Below are 17,592 nucleotides of genomic sequence, written 5' to 3' on the forward strand. Positions count from 1 at the left end.
AGCCTGTATTTATCAGTCTCCTTTCAGAATTCCCTAACATTCAGGGGGACTTGACAAAACCATTATAGAGTCCATCCAAGGCTCTCTGCAAGACTGCCTCAGTGATCTCAATTCGAAAGAATTCAGAATGGATCCTCAGCCATCTCCAACCTCAGCCTGCAACAATTCCCTGTTGTAACATCCCTTATGCCAATTTGGTAGATGCTTTCAAACCAACTTTCCTAGATTTGGGAGTAAAAGTGATTCTGAAAAGGAAACAAAGGGAAGTGGCATAGAAATACATCATCTAAATGCAAATCAAGGGTATCCCTCTCACTGAGGGGAACTTGAAACTTGAAACAGAACTTGAAACAGATAACTAACATTCTACAGCACACTCCTATGCATGTCTGCTCAGAAGTAACCCCGCCTCCTCCCAGTCCAACAGGGATTACTTCCAGGTAAATGTGTATAGGATTGCAGACTTAATTGTTTTCCTTTTGGATACCCATCTACCTCATTTCCGAATAGTCTTCCAATATAAGATGCCACCACTCTTCAGAGGAGTTTGGGGCTTGAGATATGGAAAATCTCAAGTTTTATTATTTTCTGTTAATAAAAAGTTTACCATTAGGGCATGAGTGTCTATTACTGTGGTTTCTTGGCAGAAATTCCTGTCTGTATATTGTATTGTATTTTAAGGTTTTTAATCTTCGTACACCACCCAGAGAGTTTTGGCTATTGGGTGGTATAGAAATATCATGAAATGAAAAAAAAATAGAAAGAGATATCACAGTCCTTTCCAAGACATGATGAAATATATTGTCCTGGGGATAAACAGAGCTTACTGATACAGAGTCAAGGAAGACATGCCCTGCCCAAAACAGGAAAGACCCTCTTGTGAGAAGGATGGATAAGCCAGTTCCAAATTTTGTTTGGCTTAATATTGGACCTAAGCTTCAGCAGAGTTCCACCCTGAACTCCATGTGTATACTCAACCCCATATTTATATTTTTGACTGAAAGTTAAAGACAACCTTGGAATATTTTAGTAATCTGAATCTCAGTCCTACAGCCTAGATCTGGTTGGCCTGTTACGTATAATCCCAAAATGTTAAAAGGATTGCAGGTGATTTCTGTTGCACACTGAGAGGAAGAAGAAACATTGTAGGATCCAAAAGCAATGTTGCTATGGACATTTGGATGTCTGAAGCATATAGCTGACTGTTCAGACACTACACTGTAAAGCTCTGGAAGCTTGACAAGGGACTCCAGCAGAATAGCCCTGGTGTGTTGCTACCTGTGCCTTCAGGCAAATTTGGAGGTGGAGCGTGCCACCTCTGAAGCTAGCCAAAGAATGCTGTTCAGAACCAACAGGTGACCTGAGAAACCAACAGGGCTTCATGGCCATGTTACTCCTGTCTCTGGTATGGCTCCTCGGTCAGAACAACTCATCGCAGGTTGAACTCATCGCAGGTTGAACTCATCGCAGGTTGAACGACTATAGAGTGTCTGGAAACCCTGCCTGGATCTGGCTCCCAGCTGACAGCTCCGACACCTCCTGTTTGAAATGCCTCCATTCACTTGCGGCTGCGAGCACAGCTATGGAATAATTTCATATAGAAAGCTAGCTCACCAGGGAGATTAATTTTGTTTTCTCCCTGGTTTGTGAGTCTTTTTGCATTCAGAAACAGTCTGGTTTTATTGTTGCTATTGTTCCTTGATTGTTTTGCACGAGGAAGAATTCAAAAACATGATTCCTCACGTACCACCTAAACTGATGTAGTCCAGGAGTGACTCCGCTCCATGATTTGGTTCTTTGCTCCATTTTTAAACCCTAGATGCTGAATAGCTTATGAAGATGTTACTGCCTCTGCCTCACTCCTCCATCTACAAAATGGCAATATTACTGTGCAAGACATGTCTACTCTGAAGCAAGTCCCATGGAGTTCAGTGGGGCTTACTCCCAGGTAAGTGGGCACATGATTGCATCCTAAAGGCACAATCCTATACATGTTTAGACAGAAAAAAGTCCTACAACTGCCAGCGTCCCCCAAGCAGCATGGCTAGCTGGAATATGCTGGCAGCTGTCCTATCTACACATGCATAGGGTTGCACCTTTAGGTTTGTGCCCTTAGTGACCTACTTCATAGGGTGATTATGGGAGTGACTGAAGCAAGCACCACACAGGTTTCACACTAAACGTGCTATATAACAGCCAGCACTAAGTATTCAGTGTTTCAATACAGTGCAGAGAAACAGTGTGTCTTGCACATACCAGTTTGGAAAAGGTACACTTGAGATTTTGAAATAAACAAAATAGGAATGATCCAGGATAAGTATTGGATGTTTAAAGTCAGTGGGCTTGTTTAATAAGATACTTAAAAGAGTTTAGCAGTAGTGAAAGCATTGCACACCCAGAAGTGACAGTAATTCCCTTCTCCCCCCACAGTCCCAAAGTACAGACTTCCTTAGGTAATACAGAGAAAAGATTATCAGTTTTGATACTGGGTACCAATGGGACGGTTGTCAGCATCTTGTTTCAAAGGCCACACCAGAGAAAAAGCAGTATTCCATTTTTTTGGTCAAGAAGTTGCTCACAAACATGACAACGAAGCCATCTCAGTGGAAGGCTCATATATATATGTGTGTGTGTGTGTGTGTGTTTTAATTAGCTATCAATCTAGCCAAGCTTCCTCAGCATATTTCACCTGCAGACATGCATTATTTGCCTTCCTGCTACCAGCTGCTAATAAAGCATTACACAGAGTGCACAGTGCATCTAGAAGTAACTACTGATCACAGATTTCTGCTGATGGCAGGCTTTTGAACTGCTGGAGGCGTTGGCAGAGCCGCCATAGATTGTAATGGTAGCTCTCGTTGTATATTTTAATGAATGCATGCAGGCTAATATTTGAGGACTGTGTTTAAAGTTCTATGCAGGAACTGTTTGTAGGCCTGGATTGTCAAAATGTATTAGCATATGCTATGGCAATATGCAATCATAACTAAATAAAATCTGGTTCATGTCACAAACAACAAAAATACCATATTTCCTTCAATATATTTAAAATCTGTGTGAGAGTGTGAGAGTAGAGAGCGGGATAAATACATAGTTATTTTAGGAAGTTAAAAACAATAACATAGAACTGGGAAAATAATGCCTTTGGCATTCCCAAAACTGATCAGCTTTTTTTTTTTAAATAGGAAAGGGCGATCCAATTAATTAAAATGGTGTTGACATCTAAAACATACTAACCAATACATCTAAAAGTATAAGAGAAATGAATAATGTATTGTCTTTCCACAGCTTTGTGTGTGTGTGTGTGTGTGTGAGAGAGAGAGAGAGAGAGAGAGAGAGAGAGAGATTTAGTATAATGTGTGCTTTTACTGTTTACCATAGAAATTTGATGTCCTGTATATGAGCCTTCCTTAAGCTGGTGCCCTCCTGATGTTTTGGACTATAGCTCCCATCAGCCCCAACCACCATAGCCAATGGTCATCGTGATGGGAGTTTCAGTCCCAAAACATCAGGAAGGTACCAGGTTGGGGAAGGCTATCCTATGACTTTGTTGTATAATGTTTAATTATGTTGTACAGCAAGAGGGGAGCACCCAATCTACATAGATCAGAGTCCAATAAGAGGTGTAAGCTGGAATGTATTAAGCAACAGAGAGCTCATATCTATTGCTTCATACACACTAGTTTAGCCCTGTATTTGGACTCCCTTTTCTTTGACCTGGGCCAAAAAACACCCCCAAAGTGTAGTTCTCTTTGGGTGTTGTTTGGCTTACACATGTTTAATGCCAACCATGTAGTAAACTACACGCTGAAAAACTCCTCACTTCCAGGAGGGGAGTGCAACCATGAACCTTTAAGAAGGTGTGCAGTCTATGGATGCAATAGACAGGGGGAAACTCCACATACTTCAGTGAAATATTACTCAGTTTTGCAGCATGGAGTGCTCAATAAAATCAATCAATCATCGCGTTTATGGTTGTGGGAAAATGTGGGCCCTTGTGAACATCTCTGATGCAGGCCATGCCCCAGTTCTAGTCTTCACTTTATTAAGCCCATGCTAGGAGGAAAGATTCATGAAAAGGAAGGCATGCCAATAACAGGAGGACTGATCAATGCAGCTGGCTAAGACGACCTTTCGTGGTGATAATCCTCCCTCTCCCTGGTTGCTTTAGAGAATTCACGTAGCCGAAGATCTATCAGCGCCAAGCAAGGAAAGGCTGACCCATTTCTCTGCTGAACTCAGATCTCCAAAGGGTTGCTCTTGGAACAATAAGAAGCAGCCAATCTGCAATGACACAGCAAGGATGGAGCAACAAATTGTGCTGGTTCTTCTCACCTCCCAAACCCACCCACCCCTTTGCCCTTTGATATATTTTAAGTACATCCTACGCCTATAGATTCGACCTATGCACATAGCGGAGCAGAGAAGAGAGACTTCAGCAAACAACAGTGGTCAAGCAAACTTTCAAGCCAGTGGGGTTCTCTCTCTCTCTCTCTCTCTCTCTCTCTCAATCTCTCTCCATTTTCATTTCAGCGAATACTACTCCCCTACTAAGGTACTGGATACAGAACAATGTATGCCAGAGGACGAAGCTCACGCACAGGATCCATTACAGGAATGGGTCGAGAAAAGGTTGTGGCCATTTAACTCTACTCTCCTTAATCCGCCTCGTCCTTAAACAACCTTTAAAAAACAACAACATTGCCCCTATGCTGCAGAACTCATTGTTGTAGAGGAAGAAAATACAAAGCATCAAGAACAAAGATGACAAGAGCCACTTCTCAACTGGAGGAGCAAAAGAAGGAGAGGAAGGAGAGGAAGAGGAAGAGGCGCAAGAGGAGGAAGAAGAATCCATACAATACACATACGCTGGGATTTTCCAAATCCAGGGCAGAATGTCTGCATGCCGGAGAAGGGCCGGCTTCCCCCACTTCTCCTCCATACCCGGCTGGATCCCCACCCCCATCCCATCATTTCCTATCCAGATTATTCTCTGCCCCCCCCCCACAGTCTGACCCTCCCAGTTTCTCGGAGGCGGCTTCTCCCCTCTTGCGCGCTGGGCGATTTCCGGGCAAAGGCCAGCGGAGTTGGGAACCGACCTTTTTGTCTTCCTTCTCGCCGCCGTGCCTCTTCTCCGGCTGCCGCTGCGCGCTGCTGTCACCGGCTGTTTCCCCCGCCTGCCCATCCTGCCGCTGCTGCTGCTGCTGACAGCCGCCAGACCCCTGCGCGCGCGGGGTGGGCTCCGCCGGGCACGGAGAAACTCCCTTCACGTCCATCTCCATCTTCCAGTCCGCCGGCTGGCGAACAAAAGCGGGCGAGGGCACTTTCCGCCACCCGAGCTCTGGGTTCCGGGTGATGTTTGTTTGCTTCTCTCCCTCTCTCTCTCTCTCGCTCCCTTTTCTCCTTCTCCTCCTCCTCCTTCTTCTTCTTTTTTGGGGGGGGGGAAAGGAGGAAGCCGTGGCACACTCACATGGCTGCTTCTCCGCCTCTTCTGCACCGATCGGGTGGCTGCGATTTCACACACACACACACACTCACACACGCCGCGCGCGCGCGCACGGACACACTTCGGATCCTCGAGACTTTTGCAGCCGCCGCGTGTGCCTGCCCGGCCGCCCGGCCGCTGCCTGGCTGCCTCTGTCTGCCTGTCGGCGGTGGTACGGTGGCCTCCAGCCGCCCCTCTCAGCGAGCCACGCTCGCGAAGCGCGCCGCCTCGGAGATCATCCCTCGGGGGCCCTCTTTCCTTCGGCTTGCGCTCGGGCGAGCGGGTGGTTTTCCTGGTACTTTGTGGCCCTATCCGGCTGTCCCACGCCCGGACTAGCCTTGTATTATGATGATGACTGATTGATTGATTGATTCCCTCTTCCTCCTCTTCTGCTTCTCCTTTCTTTTCTCTCCCCCCCCCCCCCTTGCAGCCTCTTGTAACTAAGTTATAAAGCACACCGGCGGGGCTTGGAAACAGTGAAATTGACAACAACCTGGGAATGTCAGGGAAAAGTTCAACCGCCTCCCCCCTCCCTTCCTCTCCCTCCTCTTCCTCTCCCTCTGCTGTCTCCTCCGATCCTAGGCAGGCACAAAACAGCCAAGGAAAGCAAATGGTTTCAGACCTTGGCAAAGTGCTGCTGCTGGTGGCGAGGAGCAGGGGCGACCGTTTAGCTGATGCGGGCTTTCCAAGAGGACCCCACGCCCACCTGCCTCCTTCTCCAGAGCCCGTGCCTCCTTGATGCTAATCTCCGTGTGTGAGAGTGTGTTTCTCCACTGTGTGTACAGATATGCGTGCGACTGGAGCTCCCTCTCTAGACAGCCAGTGCCACGCAGCACTGCATGAGGAAAACTGGAGTAAAGGGGGAGGGGGAGAAAGAAAGAAGCCCCCCCCCTTACACACACACACACACACACACTCCGCCAGCACATTTAGACAAGAAATCAGGATCTCAACTGAGTGCTGCGGATTCTTCAGATCATTTAGTTACTGGTACAATGAATGTGAACTTCTTGTTGTTGTTGTTGTTAAGGAAAAAGAGGGGAGAACCAAAACCCAGAGGCTTGTTTTGAAAGCCAGCTCTCAGCTCTGAAATGCTGAAATCATCAAGATGAGTGCCACTGGGTGTGTGCAGAGGGCCTGGACAGTAGCTCAGTGGTAGAGCACCTGCTTTGGATGCCAAAGGTCCCACGTTCGATCCCAGGCATCTCCAGGTAGGGCAATACTGGGCTAGACTAGATAGACCTATGGTTTGACTCAGAGTAAGGCAGCTTTCTACATCTCTGCTGAATCATTATCATAGCTTCACCCTAAATATTTCTGTAGTTGCCCTCCCTCCGCACCTCTCCTTTTAAGAAATGTGCAATGAATAGCAAAGGCAATGGGGAAAAACTCATTTATAGTCCAGGGGAGAATATGCAGAGCATTGAGTCTGGGGGCGGGAGGGAATTGACCTGGACCTTACACATGGAGGGGGCCACATCAGCAGTGACAAACAGTACACTCCAACTTAAGATAAAAATGAGAAGGAAGGGAGAGGGTTCAAATGGGTGGTAAGCCTCTGGTCCTTTTGGAATCTTTCCAAGGTACCTGCGTCTGTGATGTCTGTGATGTTCTCAGCCAGCCAGTGACCGGTATAAAAGTATTATCCTCTTCAATCGCTGAATGAAGGACAAGCTTTGATCTAATCATTCCAAAACCAGGGCTCTTATCAGATGACTAGGCTGCATTTCTAAATATACCTTTCTAAATATAAGCTAACATTGTCTTAAAGTGCTGCTGTTTTGAAAGTTACCTGGAAACATCTTATGGCTATAAGCCTGCAGATTTTAGCAGCATTTTTAAAAATTGCCACATTGAGGGTGTTTCTATATTAAGCAAAAAACCTGCAAAAACCCACATCCAAAGGCCTTCCTCAGCAAGACTTGAGCGGAGGCAGGAGTTGCAATTGGCAGGGGATTCTTGCCCTCACGCCTGTCAAGTCTGCTCCTGCACGCCCTGCTCCCATCCTCAATGCCTTCATCATCCTGACCACACGTGCCCCCAGCAACTGAAAACAAATGCCCACAGCAGGCAGACAGAGCGGTTTCTCCCGCTATTGGAAAATTTGAGGTAGGTCATGGTGCGCCTGTTCCATGGGCTGGGGAAAAAAATGCCACATTTTTTGCGTTTGAGGAAAACACAGAATAGTCTGGAGGAAATGATGAGAGCCACCCTGGAGAGTAACAGTGTAATCTAAAGAGGCTGCAAACTTCCATGACAAAGCCATCTCAACAGCAGGATACAAGCTCTGCGTGATGAACCCCTGAGTATGGTCCTAAGGAGCAAAACACCCAACCTTGTTCTAGCCAGCTAGAATATTTCCCTATTCATGGAAAGTAGCACCTGGCTGTATTTGTATGAATTGATGCTTTGACCCAAGGATTTTCTGAGAAATGCTCTCTCAGTGAGGTGACATGGCGCGCTTTGGAACTTTGCCCCAAGATCCGATGTGGCTGAAATAGTTTGATAGCTTATATGGATGTCACCAGCCCTTGAAATCATAATATACATGAAGAGAGGGAAGCGGAATATTCATAGTGCTCCCAAAAGATCATCCCACCAACAAAGGCAAGCTCTGTTTTAAAGCAGAAATCATTCACAATATGCAACAGTCCATTGAAATGCAATCACTACAAAACCTCTTCAGTCTCCTTCAAATGAATAGTGAAGTTATCAGGAAGTGAGCGAACATTAAACGCATACATTTAGTGATGGGCAAACTTACCCAGAATGGGTTCATTGTTTATGCGGAAGGAAATGAATTTGTCCGCGTGAGCTTGCATGAGAGTTCTCCTTTAATACGAGATCTCGTTCCCTGTGTACAAGTTTTTGCACATGCGCAATATCAAAGTGCACCTTGTGAGCCATAGTTTGGAATCACGTAGTGGGGCACGACATCATGTGTCACCACATGATGTCCCTTCTTCCTGATGGGTTGTTTTCATGTGGCCTGCCTGCGTTATGTGATGTTTACTCACCAATTGCTGGTATGTGGAGGAGAGAAGAAGATGGACCCACAGCGTCTTCCTCCTCCTCATGGAGCCAGGGCTGCGGAGGTGACCAAGGCAAGAGAAGCAGCACTGGACGTGCCAGATCGTTCAAGGGTTACGCCAACCAACTCAGTGTACGCACAGAAATGGCATTCTTTAGATGCAGACCACTCATGCTCTGAAGCCTGCAAGCAGTTCTGAACTAAATGGCAAATATGTAATACATCGATCCAGGCTAGCTACAAAGGAGAGCATTACGAATGGATGAGTTTCAACCAACAAGCTGACTAATTACGAAATTTGGGGGCATCACTACATACTTGTGTTTTCAGCTGTATTTACTTGTAGCCATTTGCAACACTCTGTTATTGTGCCTTGAGCCACTCTTATATGTTTTCTTATGTTCCCTTTTAATATTTGTTTGCATTGCAGATTGTTGATATAGCCCAGGGGAGCAGAACCTCAGACCTGGGGGACAAATCTGGTCCTCCTGGGGCCCCCAAATGGCCACGCCCCTCCCCCTGCCCCCAATCCCTTTCCTCTGACCACACCCCCTTTCTCCGATCACCAACCATTGGGTGGTTTCTTAGCTTCGGGGCAGTTTTTTCCCCATTCTAAAAGGTCGAAAGGCCTCTCTCCTAAGGCTTATTTCCTGTCAGTAAGAGCTTTAAGCTAAAATAGGCTGGTATCGTGGCATCACCTCTTGTGCCTTCAGCCCTGGGAAGGGAGCAAGGGAGTTGCCTAACTCCCAGCAGCGTAGGCAAGGCCAAAAGGTTGCTCGGGCTGAGTGCCAACCCAGCAAGGTAGGCTGCCACCACCCCGACATCCAACTCAGCCTAGCCAGTTACCGGACACCCCTACTAAGGCTTTCGAAATGGGGGAGCCAAACGGGCACCCCATGTTTCTACAGCTTAGGCATGAAACCTTAAACAGTAGTATTAACCAAAAGGAAGACCCTAGATTTAGTTACTGAGGCAATTTAGGATGAAGCACACAGACAACCAGCTAGGAGAGGTAGTACATTTATTGGGCAAGTGGAAGGGGGAATAAAAGACACACAAAAGCCAGAGAACGTTTGGAAACAGTACTTCAAGGAAAAAATAACAAAGCTACCTAAACCTGCCTATACGTACTAGGCACAGGTCTTCAAATAGGGCAGGGCCCAGCCAGAAATACTTGGAGTCCAAAGCAAAGGCAAAAAGAAAATGCAAACAATGGGCAGCTGTAAACCACCCCCCACCCCGCCTGGTGACATGGTGATTCTCAGGTGATCCCTGTTAGGCAATCATGGGGGACCGGGGCAGTGAGAGTTCCCACAGGAACGCAGCTAAGAACATTCAGCCCAATTAACTGGGCCCTGTTCTGACCTTGGGGCTAGAAAGACATCATGAGATAACACACACACACAGGTGGTTTACCCACTACGTGCAGCCCCAGCCTTGCAAAATGGAAGCTTAGAACTGCTAGCACATGAAAAGAAAGTGGAGTTCTTGACAGGCCCCACCCACCACTGGAATGTGGCCCTGAGAGCTTCTCCAAAATGGAATTTGGCCAATGGGCTGAAAAAGTTTCAACACCCCTGAGATGGGCTAGATCTACACTACGGCTTTATAGCGGTATTGAAGTGCACGGATAACTGTTGGGGCACATTACACATCCGATATGCCGCTTTTGTGGTGTTATTTCCTGCTTTTTATTCCACATTAACCAAAGTACTGCAACAAATGTCACTGTGTGTCCTACGAGGTCTAAATGCCCAAAAGGTATATAGCGTTACCATGATGGGATCATAATGATATAAGACGAGTTGTAGATCTGGCCGTAGCTATTCAGGGGACCTCTTTTTTAAAAACCCACACCGCCTTATATTTAGCAAGTTAAATGGCCGCTTAACAGCTTCTGGAGCCAATGCACATGGCTGATTTAATGCAGAGGGAGAGCACATCAGTGTCATTCATGACAGATGATGCTGTCGCCAATCCTTAGTCCCCCCCCCCCCCGCAGCTTCCCTCTGGAAAAGATGCATTTTCGAAAAGTCGTTTTAGTACATTGCTTTTCTTAAACGTGGCTCCAAAGCGGTTCTGCTGCAGTGTGCCCCATCCCCCACTTTAAATCCTGGGCATGCCTATTTCTGTGACCTGTCTGTGACCTGGTCAAGGGGTGGGGCCACTCCCCCCATTCCCTTTTTGGACACAGACTTCTTGCTTAGAACTACTTCCCATTCACAAGCATTTACCCATTAAGAATCTGTAGCATCTTTGTCCCATTGAGAAAATCAGAACTGTGCTGTTTCAAGACTAGTGCACTAGCTATCTAGCCTCTTTTTTCCTATTTACAATTCGGCAGTTTCATTAACAGAGGGGAAGGAGAGGCAGCAGCCAGTAGCTGGAGCCAGCAGCAGCAGTACTTCACAATAATGTTACTGCAATACACTGAAAACTACACAGAGGGGAAGGAGAGGGGGCAGCCGATAGTGGGAGCAGGGACAGGGTGGAGAACAAGCCTCTCTCATTCGCTGAGCAGAATCTCTGCTGTTGATGAAGTTCACTTCAACCGGCAGGGCTCTGCCCAACCCCAAAGTAAGGTGGTTTAAAGTGCTCTTGTGTGACATGTGAAAGTGCATTTTGGCCAGTTATATTCTGCTTTTCTTGCTTCATGTGCCGTTGATGGACCAAAGCTGATATAATGATAATCCAGATAAAAGCTGAAAATGCTTCTGCATGCATTTCCATATAGATCTGGCCCTGGTCTGTTCTCTTGGTTCTTCCCCTAGATTTGCACTGCTCCAGAGTAGTTGTTTAATTCTTTATAGGGATGTCAGAGAATTCCACGACGGATCTCGGTGAGGCTGAATGCCAGTGCATTCGGCCCCCTGAAAACCGTTGCGGAACAAAGCCCCCGCCCCCCAACCTATGAAAGGCGCACAGGACGAAGTGCCTGCTGCCCCCACCCCACGAAAGGCACGCAAAACGGAGCACTTACCTACTCCCATCCGCGCTGCTGTGCGAATGGCGGCTGTCCTGCAGCCGTCATTCGCGCCATCCTCTTCGGCCGTGATAGGCTACGTAAATACTTACGTAGCCTATCACGGCTAATGCAGGGACACCATTTGCGTCCCTGCGGAGGCCGTGATAGGCTACGTAAGTATTTACGTAGCCTATCACAGCGGGGGGGGGGGACCCCAGCATACGCAAATGGCGGCAGCTACTGCCATTTGCGTACGCTGGGGTTTTTTCCCCCCTGCCATGATAGGCTACCTAAGTATTTACATAGCCTATCATGGTAGGAGGGAAAAAAACCCAGCGTACACAAATGGCGGCGGGCCGGCGGCTACCGCCATTTGCGTACGCTGGGGTTTTCCCCCTGCCGTGATAGGCTACGTAAATACTTACGTAGCCTATCACGGCGAAAGAAAGGGATGCAAATGACAGCGGCTAGGATAGCTGCCATTTGCGTCCCTGCAGGGCTGCCCAGCGGCTAGATGTCTGGCTGCGGGTGGCCAGAGCCGGCCGGCGGCTCTACGGCTTGGCCGGGGAGCGGAGCCGGCCGGCTAGGATTCTGGGGGGAGGGATGGAGCACCTCCCCCCTGGCGAGGATTCTGGGGGGAGGGAGGGAGCGCCTCCCCTCCCCCAGCAGAACCTGGCGGAGCCAGGTAAGCGGGGTTTCGTACATCCCTAATTCTTTGCTCTAAATGTTGGTTGTTGGATGCACATGATTCTCCCATCATAGACCTAAATTGTGCCAAGATGCGCAGCATCTGAAACACTAGTTGGGTGATGGACTGTGCAACTAATAACATTTTAAAGCTAATTAAAAGTGTTGTCTTCTTTGTTGCATTATTGATTTACACGGCAACTTTTGCCATAGTGGCTAGCTACTTGTTTACAAAGTTAATAAAATGATAAATTACACTCAAGTCTCTTTGTAATGGGGAACAATAAAGAATTGGTGTTGTGTTGTTAGGATTTAAAACCAGACCCAAATTTTCCAGCACCTGGGGGTAAAACAAAAACCAGACAAGGACTAAGACAATTTTTTAAAAACAAAAAACCTCTTACCATGTGTCTCAGAGCTTACTGGAGAAAGGGTTTGGCCAGATATGAGGAGAGGAGGGGAAAGGAGATGCCCAGATATGAAAAATCTTACAACTACTCCAGCCCTGCCTCCTCTAGATAGGTTCAAAGGCCCGTCCGGAGGAATACATTTTAAAAGGAAAGTGGAGAGGTGAAAATTTATTCCATCGTTCCTCGCACCCTGCCAGAAGCAGTCTGGAAGGGCATAGGATACTCGGAAGCTTCCGAGATCAGAGGCAGGTGTTAACCTGATAGGGTTGCGCCCCAACTTAATTAACTCTGGTCCCTAATTCCTCTCATGGACTCTTTCCATCCTAACTCAGCTCACTCTCCCCTGACTTCTCACTAACTGCCCCAGTCCTCTTTCCCACCATTCCATTCTGACCTCAATTGCCAATAGTCTCTTCTCTCACTCTTCTGTTACAATAGGAACGTTTGCTTTTTAAAAGAGAGAGGTTCATTATTTGGTAAATGGGTTTATGTGACAACTAGAACTGATGTAGACTAGAAAAGGTGTGCCACCCTGTACAGCAAAGAGGACATAGAGTCGAACAAGCTAGTAACCTCCAAAGGGGTGGGATTGCCGTGGGTGGCAATATACCAGGCCACAAAAGTAATTTAGTACTGGAGGCTAAAGGTCTCAGGGTGATCTTGATAATGGAGAACGAAATCAATGAGGCATGCAGAGGAGAAATTGTAGCAGTAACAGGTGATTGCAGTCACCTGCACAAAGACTGTGTAAATGCATTTTCAGAAGTTAAAATACCTAGACGTTTTAATAATTTAATAATTATGTATTATTTATTTATTAAATAAAAATACATTGGAAAAATAATCACATGGGCATGGCTTGGGAACAAGTTAGTTGTCTGCCAGAGTGGCTTGTGTGTTGCTCAGAGGGAACAATCTTGTAGAGACAATCTAGCCCCCGTTCTCTCTATGGTCGTCTCATCTGTGGAAGTACTGGCATTTCAGGAGGGAGACATTTGTCTGCCCAGAGTGGCCATGTGAGCTAAAGGGCAGACAATACAGAAACAGAAGGCAGAACATCTATTTCTACCTATGCCTGATGGGATATTTCCACAATGCAGTAAAAAGAAAAGTAACACAGTGTCACACATGCATGCACCCTTTGCCTTCCATCCCAGCAAAGGAAAGACCAACCTGGCCTCATCCATCAGCTAAAGATGGAGCAGATGCAGGGAGCGTGTTTACTCTCACCCTCCCAGAAAGAACACTCAGCTCCAACGGTCAGAGCTAAATTGCACACTACATTAAATGCGTAGCGTGTTGATGATCCTAACTTCCTGTTTTACTTTCGTGTATGTGTGTGGAACCCTGATCCAGATGGAGGTTTCACCCCCCCCTTTATTTAGCTCCTGCAGAGGCAGCTGGGTGGGCAGTTCTAACCCCTCCCCCCATGCATGGTGGTCCCAATCCAGATTGGGGGGCCCATATTCTTAGACTACAGTAAAACAAAAAGTCAGGATCGGCCATACACTATGCATTTAACACAGGATGTAGCTTGGCCCTCAGTTGCCCTGGGAACTGCAGTACTGAATGAAAGTGTACATTAGCCTCATCCATCAGCCAGGGAGCTACAGGTTGCTGGGTTGTGTGGGTTTCTGTACACATGTGGGCACACATTATTATAATCTATTGCAAGCCACCTTGGGCCTCATTCAATTAAAAGGCAGGGTATAAAGATCCTAAATAAATAAACCAATGTCACATTTGACTAATGGGAAAAATTCTCATGTATCACACAATCCCCGCCTAAAGCAAACAACACACATAGCAACATTACATCTAGCCATGCCAGCCCTTAAAAATATGGTAAGTGTAATATTTAGACCTGAGCCCGATCTACATTGCGCCTGCCACCACGGTGTCCCTTCAGGTTAAATGCTCTCGCATTTTTACGTGATTATCCTCACTCACCCATTTTCTCTGCTCCACTCCCTCCGCGAACGCGGGAGCTTGGTTCACACTCCGGCACCTCACAGTTCCCCAGCTCCAAAGCAGGACCGCCCTGATTGGAGGAGCGGCAACTCCTCCTGCCTCCGCTGATAAACCGCCCACCCTCCCATAAACTCGCCTCCCCTCCCCTCGCCTCCCCTCAGCCATTCGCTGTAAACCTCACCGCGCCTGTGTCACCTCACCCCATTGATCCCCTGTTAGCTCTTTCTGGACACATTCTATCTTCTTTGGTGTCCAAATCCGGCTGGAGCCATGGGTCCAGAACTGGCAATGTTCTACAGCCTGCTGTTTCTCTCTGCAAATGCCCTGATATGTACTCTCCAGGCACTGATCGCTCTGGAGAGGCTGTCATCCGAGCGGCGGAGGTCTCATCTCCGGGTACTGCGCTGCTACCGCCATCGCCGTCAGAACTTGTGTTCGAGGATACTTCGAAACACGTTGACCATAGCACACAACGTGGCTCTTGTCCCCATGCCTCGGGTTTTCCAGAGGTATTGGGTGTGCCCGAGCAGAGAGGCTTGTTCTGCAGGTGTGGAACAATAAGCCCTGGATCGAGCACTTCAGGATGCCTCGTCGCACCTTCTTTCAAGTGGTTGGCGAGATGGCCCCGCTCTTGGCCAGATGCTTGACACAACTGCGCAGAGCGATCCCTGTGGAGAAGAGGGTGGCCATCGCCATTTGGAAGTGCGCCAACTATGCCTTGTACAAAAGTGCAGCGGAGCAGTTCGGGGTGGGGAAATCCACGGTCGCGGGGATCTTTGTGGAGGTGTGCCTTGCTCTGGAGCATGCTCTACTGCGGAGAACGGTGACCCTTGGTGACGTGGATGTGGTGAGTGCGGCTCGGGGGGTGTGGGAGCACACAGGTTTTGGGGGGGAGGGAACATCTTTGATGCTTTGAATCTTCGAAGAATCGAAGACCCATCTAATGTGTTGGTTTTTATTAGGTTGGGTTCACATCTTAGAAGAATTGAAGCTGTTCTCACTACAGCACAGTATAGGTGAGGTTCACATCGGGGGATGGGTTCTTGTCTGCGTGGTTTTTGAGAGCTACTTCCCGGTTCATGGTGATCTCCGTCCTCCTGGACGTGTGCGTGTGTGTGTCGGGAGCGCGTCACACAACCCTCGCAGTGGGTGCTGTGTGCTTTGTGCTTGACAGGGCTTGTCCGGGCAAGTGTATGGGGAGATGGGGGCATGAGAGGGATGCATCTGTTGCTTGGCAATGGCCACTCATGCTTTGGCTGCCTCCCACCAAATATGGTCTCTCCTCTTTCTCCAGGCGATGCTTGGCTTCTCCGCCCTTGGCTTTCCTGGGGCGTTCACGGCTAGGGATGTCAGAGAATTTCACCACAAATCTCAGGGAGGCCGAATGCCAGTGCATTCGGCCCCCCGAAATCGGTGGCAAAATGGTCTGCCCCCCCGCCTCCCCCCCGGGACGGGACTTACCTTCGGCGAATCTTCCGGGCGGCGGCGGCTCCGGCAGCGGCTCTGGCGGTGGTTCAGCGGCAGCGGCCGGTCTTCCGACCGGCTTCCGCCACCGCCATTTCCAAGTTTAAAAAAAAAAAAGTGAAGGCTACGTAAAGATTTACGTAGCCTATCACGGCTAAATTTTAAAAAACACCGTGATAGGCTACGTAAATCTTTACGTAGCCTATCACGGCTGAGTAAAAAAAAACAAAAAACCACTCGCGTACGCAAATGGCGGCGCCCATGGGCGCCACCATTTGCATTCCTTATTTTGGCACATCTTAGTCTATGTAAACATTTACGTAGACTATGGCGAAAATAAGTGGAACGCAAATAGCGTAGCGTCTACGCTATTTGCGTTCCCCTTATTTTCTCCGTAGTCTACATAAATGTTTACGTAGACTAAGACGTGCCAAAATAAGGAACACAAATGGTGGCGCTCATAGGCACCGCCATTTGCGTACGCGCTTTTTTTTTTACTCAGCCGTGATAGGCTACGTAAACATTTACGTAGCCTATCACAGCTGACTGCAGGGACGCAAACAGCGGCGGCTACGGCCGCCGCCATTTGCAGACCCGGCCGGCCAGGATTCAGGGGGGGAGGGATGGAGCGCCTCCCCCCTGGCCAGAATTTCGGGGGGGAAGGACGGAGCACCTCCCCCCCAGCCAGAATTTCTAGGGGAGGGACAGAGCGCCTCCCCCCCACCTCAAATCAATTTCGTTAAAAGGTAAGTCACTTTCGTACATCCCTATTCATGGCTTGCGACAGGACGCATATCTCGATCGTATCCCCGATTAGACAGGGCGAGTTTATCAGTCAGAAGCACTACTACTCAATGCTTCTGCAAGGCACAAGGGACCATGCGGGAAGATTCATCAATGTCGAGATCAGGTGGAATGGGCAAAACGACAACGCCTACGTCTTTTGTAACTCAGCACTATGCGAAGCGATGAATGCAGGGAAGTTTGTGCCTCGGAACCCGATGTGGAGAGCGGGCAGTGTGCTTATCCCTCCGCTTATCCTCGCCGATGGAGCTTACCCCGTGCGACGTTGGCTGATGAAGCCTTTTGGGGGACACCTCTCACCAGAGGAGGCTCACTTCAACCAGCGCCTCAGCAGAGCTAGAAACATGGTGGAGCGCGCTTTTGGCAGGCTGAAGAGAAGGTGGAGATGTTTCGCAGGATGACTGGAGGTGGCGGAGGAAAATGTACCATTGGTGATTTCTGCTTGTGTCATTCTCCACAACATATGCGAGACTAACGGGGCTGCTTTGACAGAGGCGTCCGGGGACAGTAACCGCGTGGTGTTGGACACCCTGGGGCTTCCCTACATGAATGACGACCAGGTGCATAATGAGCGGGGGAATGAGGTCCACAGGGCTCTTTGCAAATTCATGTGGGAGAACAGGGGAAGATTGCGGTGAGGGGACATCTCCTGGGAATCCCTCTGGGGCCGGCCATGTTTGGGCGGTTGGTGGGCTCATGGTTTCAATGTCTGCCTTGTTTGTTGCTCGCCCCTGATTGCTTCCCCATTTTTGTTCATGCCTTTTCCTCTCTGATT

At 48.2% G+C, this 17,592-nt stretch overlaps 2 protein-coding genes across 2 annotated transcripts in view; one reads left to right on the forward strand and one right to left on the reverse strand.

The window, feature by feature from the left end:
- The window catches only part of RBMS3 (RNA binding motif single stranded interacting protein 3), a 1,080,127-nt gene extending 1,074,702 nt beyond the window's left edge, over positions 1-5,425 (reverse strand). Inside the window, exon 1 of the mRNA XM_084858283.1 lies at positions 5,100-5,425. Within this exon, the coding sequence (XP_084714409.1) occupies positions 5,100-5,282 (183 nt within the window). The 5' untranslated portion in view covers positions 5,283-5,425. The remainder of the gene's footprint in view (positions 1-5,099) is intronic.
- Positions 5,426-15,168: 9,743 nt separating this feature from the next.
- Positions 15,169-17,218, forward strand: LOC146344813 (uncharacterized). Its single transcript, XM_084859817.1, has 2 exons — positions 15,169-15,396; positions 16,835-17,218. Exons 1-2 carry the CDS (start codon positions 15,169-15,171, stop codon positions 17,216-17,218), a joined length of 612 nt encoding a protein of 203 aa, XP_084715943.1.
- The last annotated feature ends 374 nt before the right edge of the window (positions 17,219-17,592 follow it).

This window comes from Heloderma suspectum, chromosome 5 (genome assembly GCF_057233095.1).
Source record: "Heloderma suspectum isolate Gila_16-S chromosome 5, 16-S_ref, whole genome shotgun sequence".
Taxonomy (NCBI): Eukaryota; Metazoa; Chordata; class Lepidosauria; order Squamata; family Helodermatidae; genus Heloderma; species Heloderma suspectum.

What these genes read in the sequence shown, in the direction of transcription:
- LOC146344813 (XM_084859817.1), top strand. Translation starts at nt 15,169, where the DNA reads ATGGCCCCGCTCTTGGCCAGATGCTTGACACAACTGCGCAGAGCGATC. An exon ending in CCCTTGGTGACGTGGATGTG is followed by an intron (nt 15,397 to 16,834) that starts GTGAGTGCGGCT and finishes CCGATTAGACAG; the next exon opens with GGCGAGTTTATCAGTCAGAA.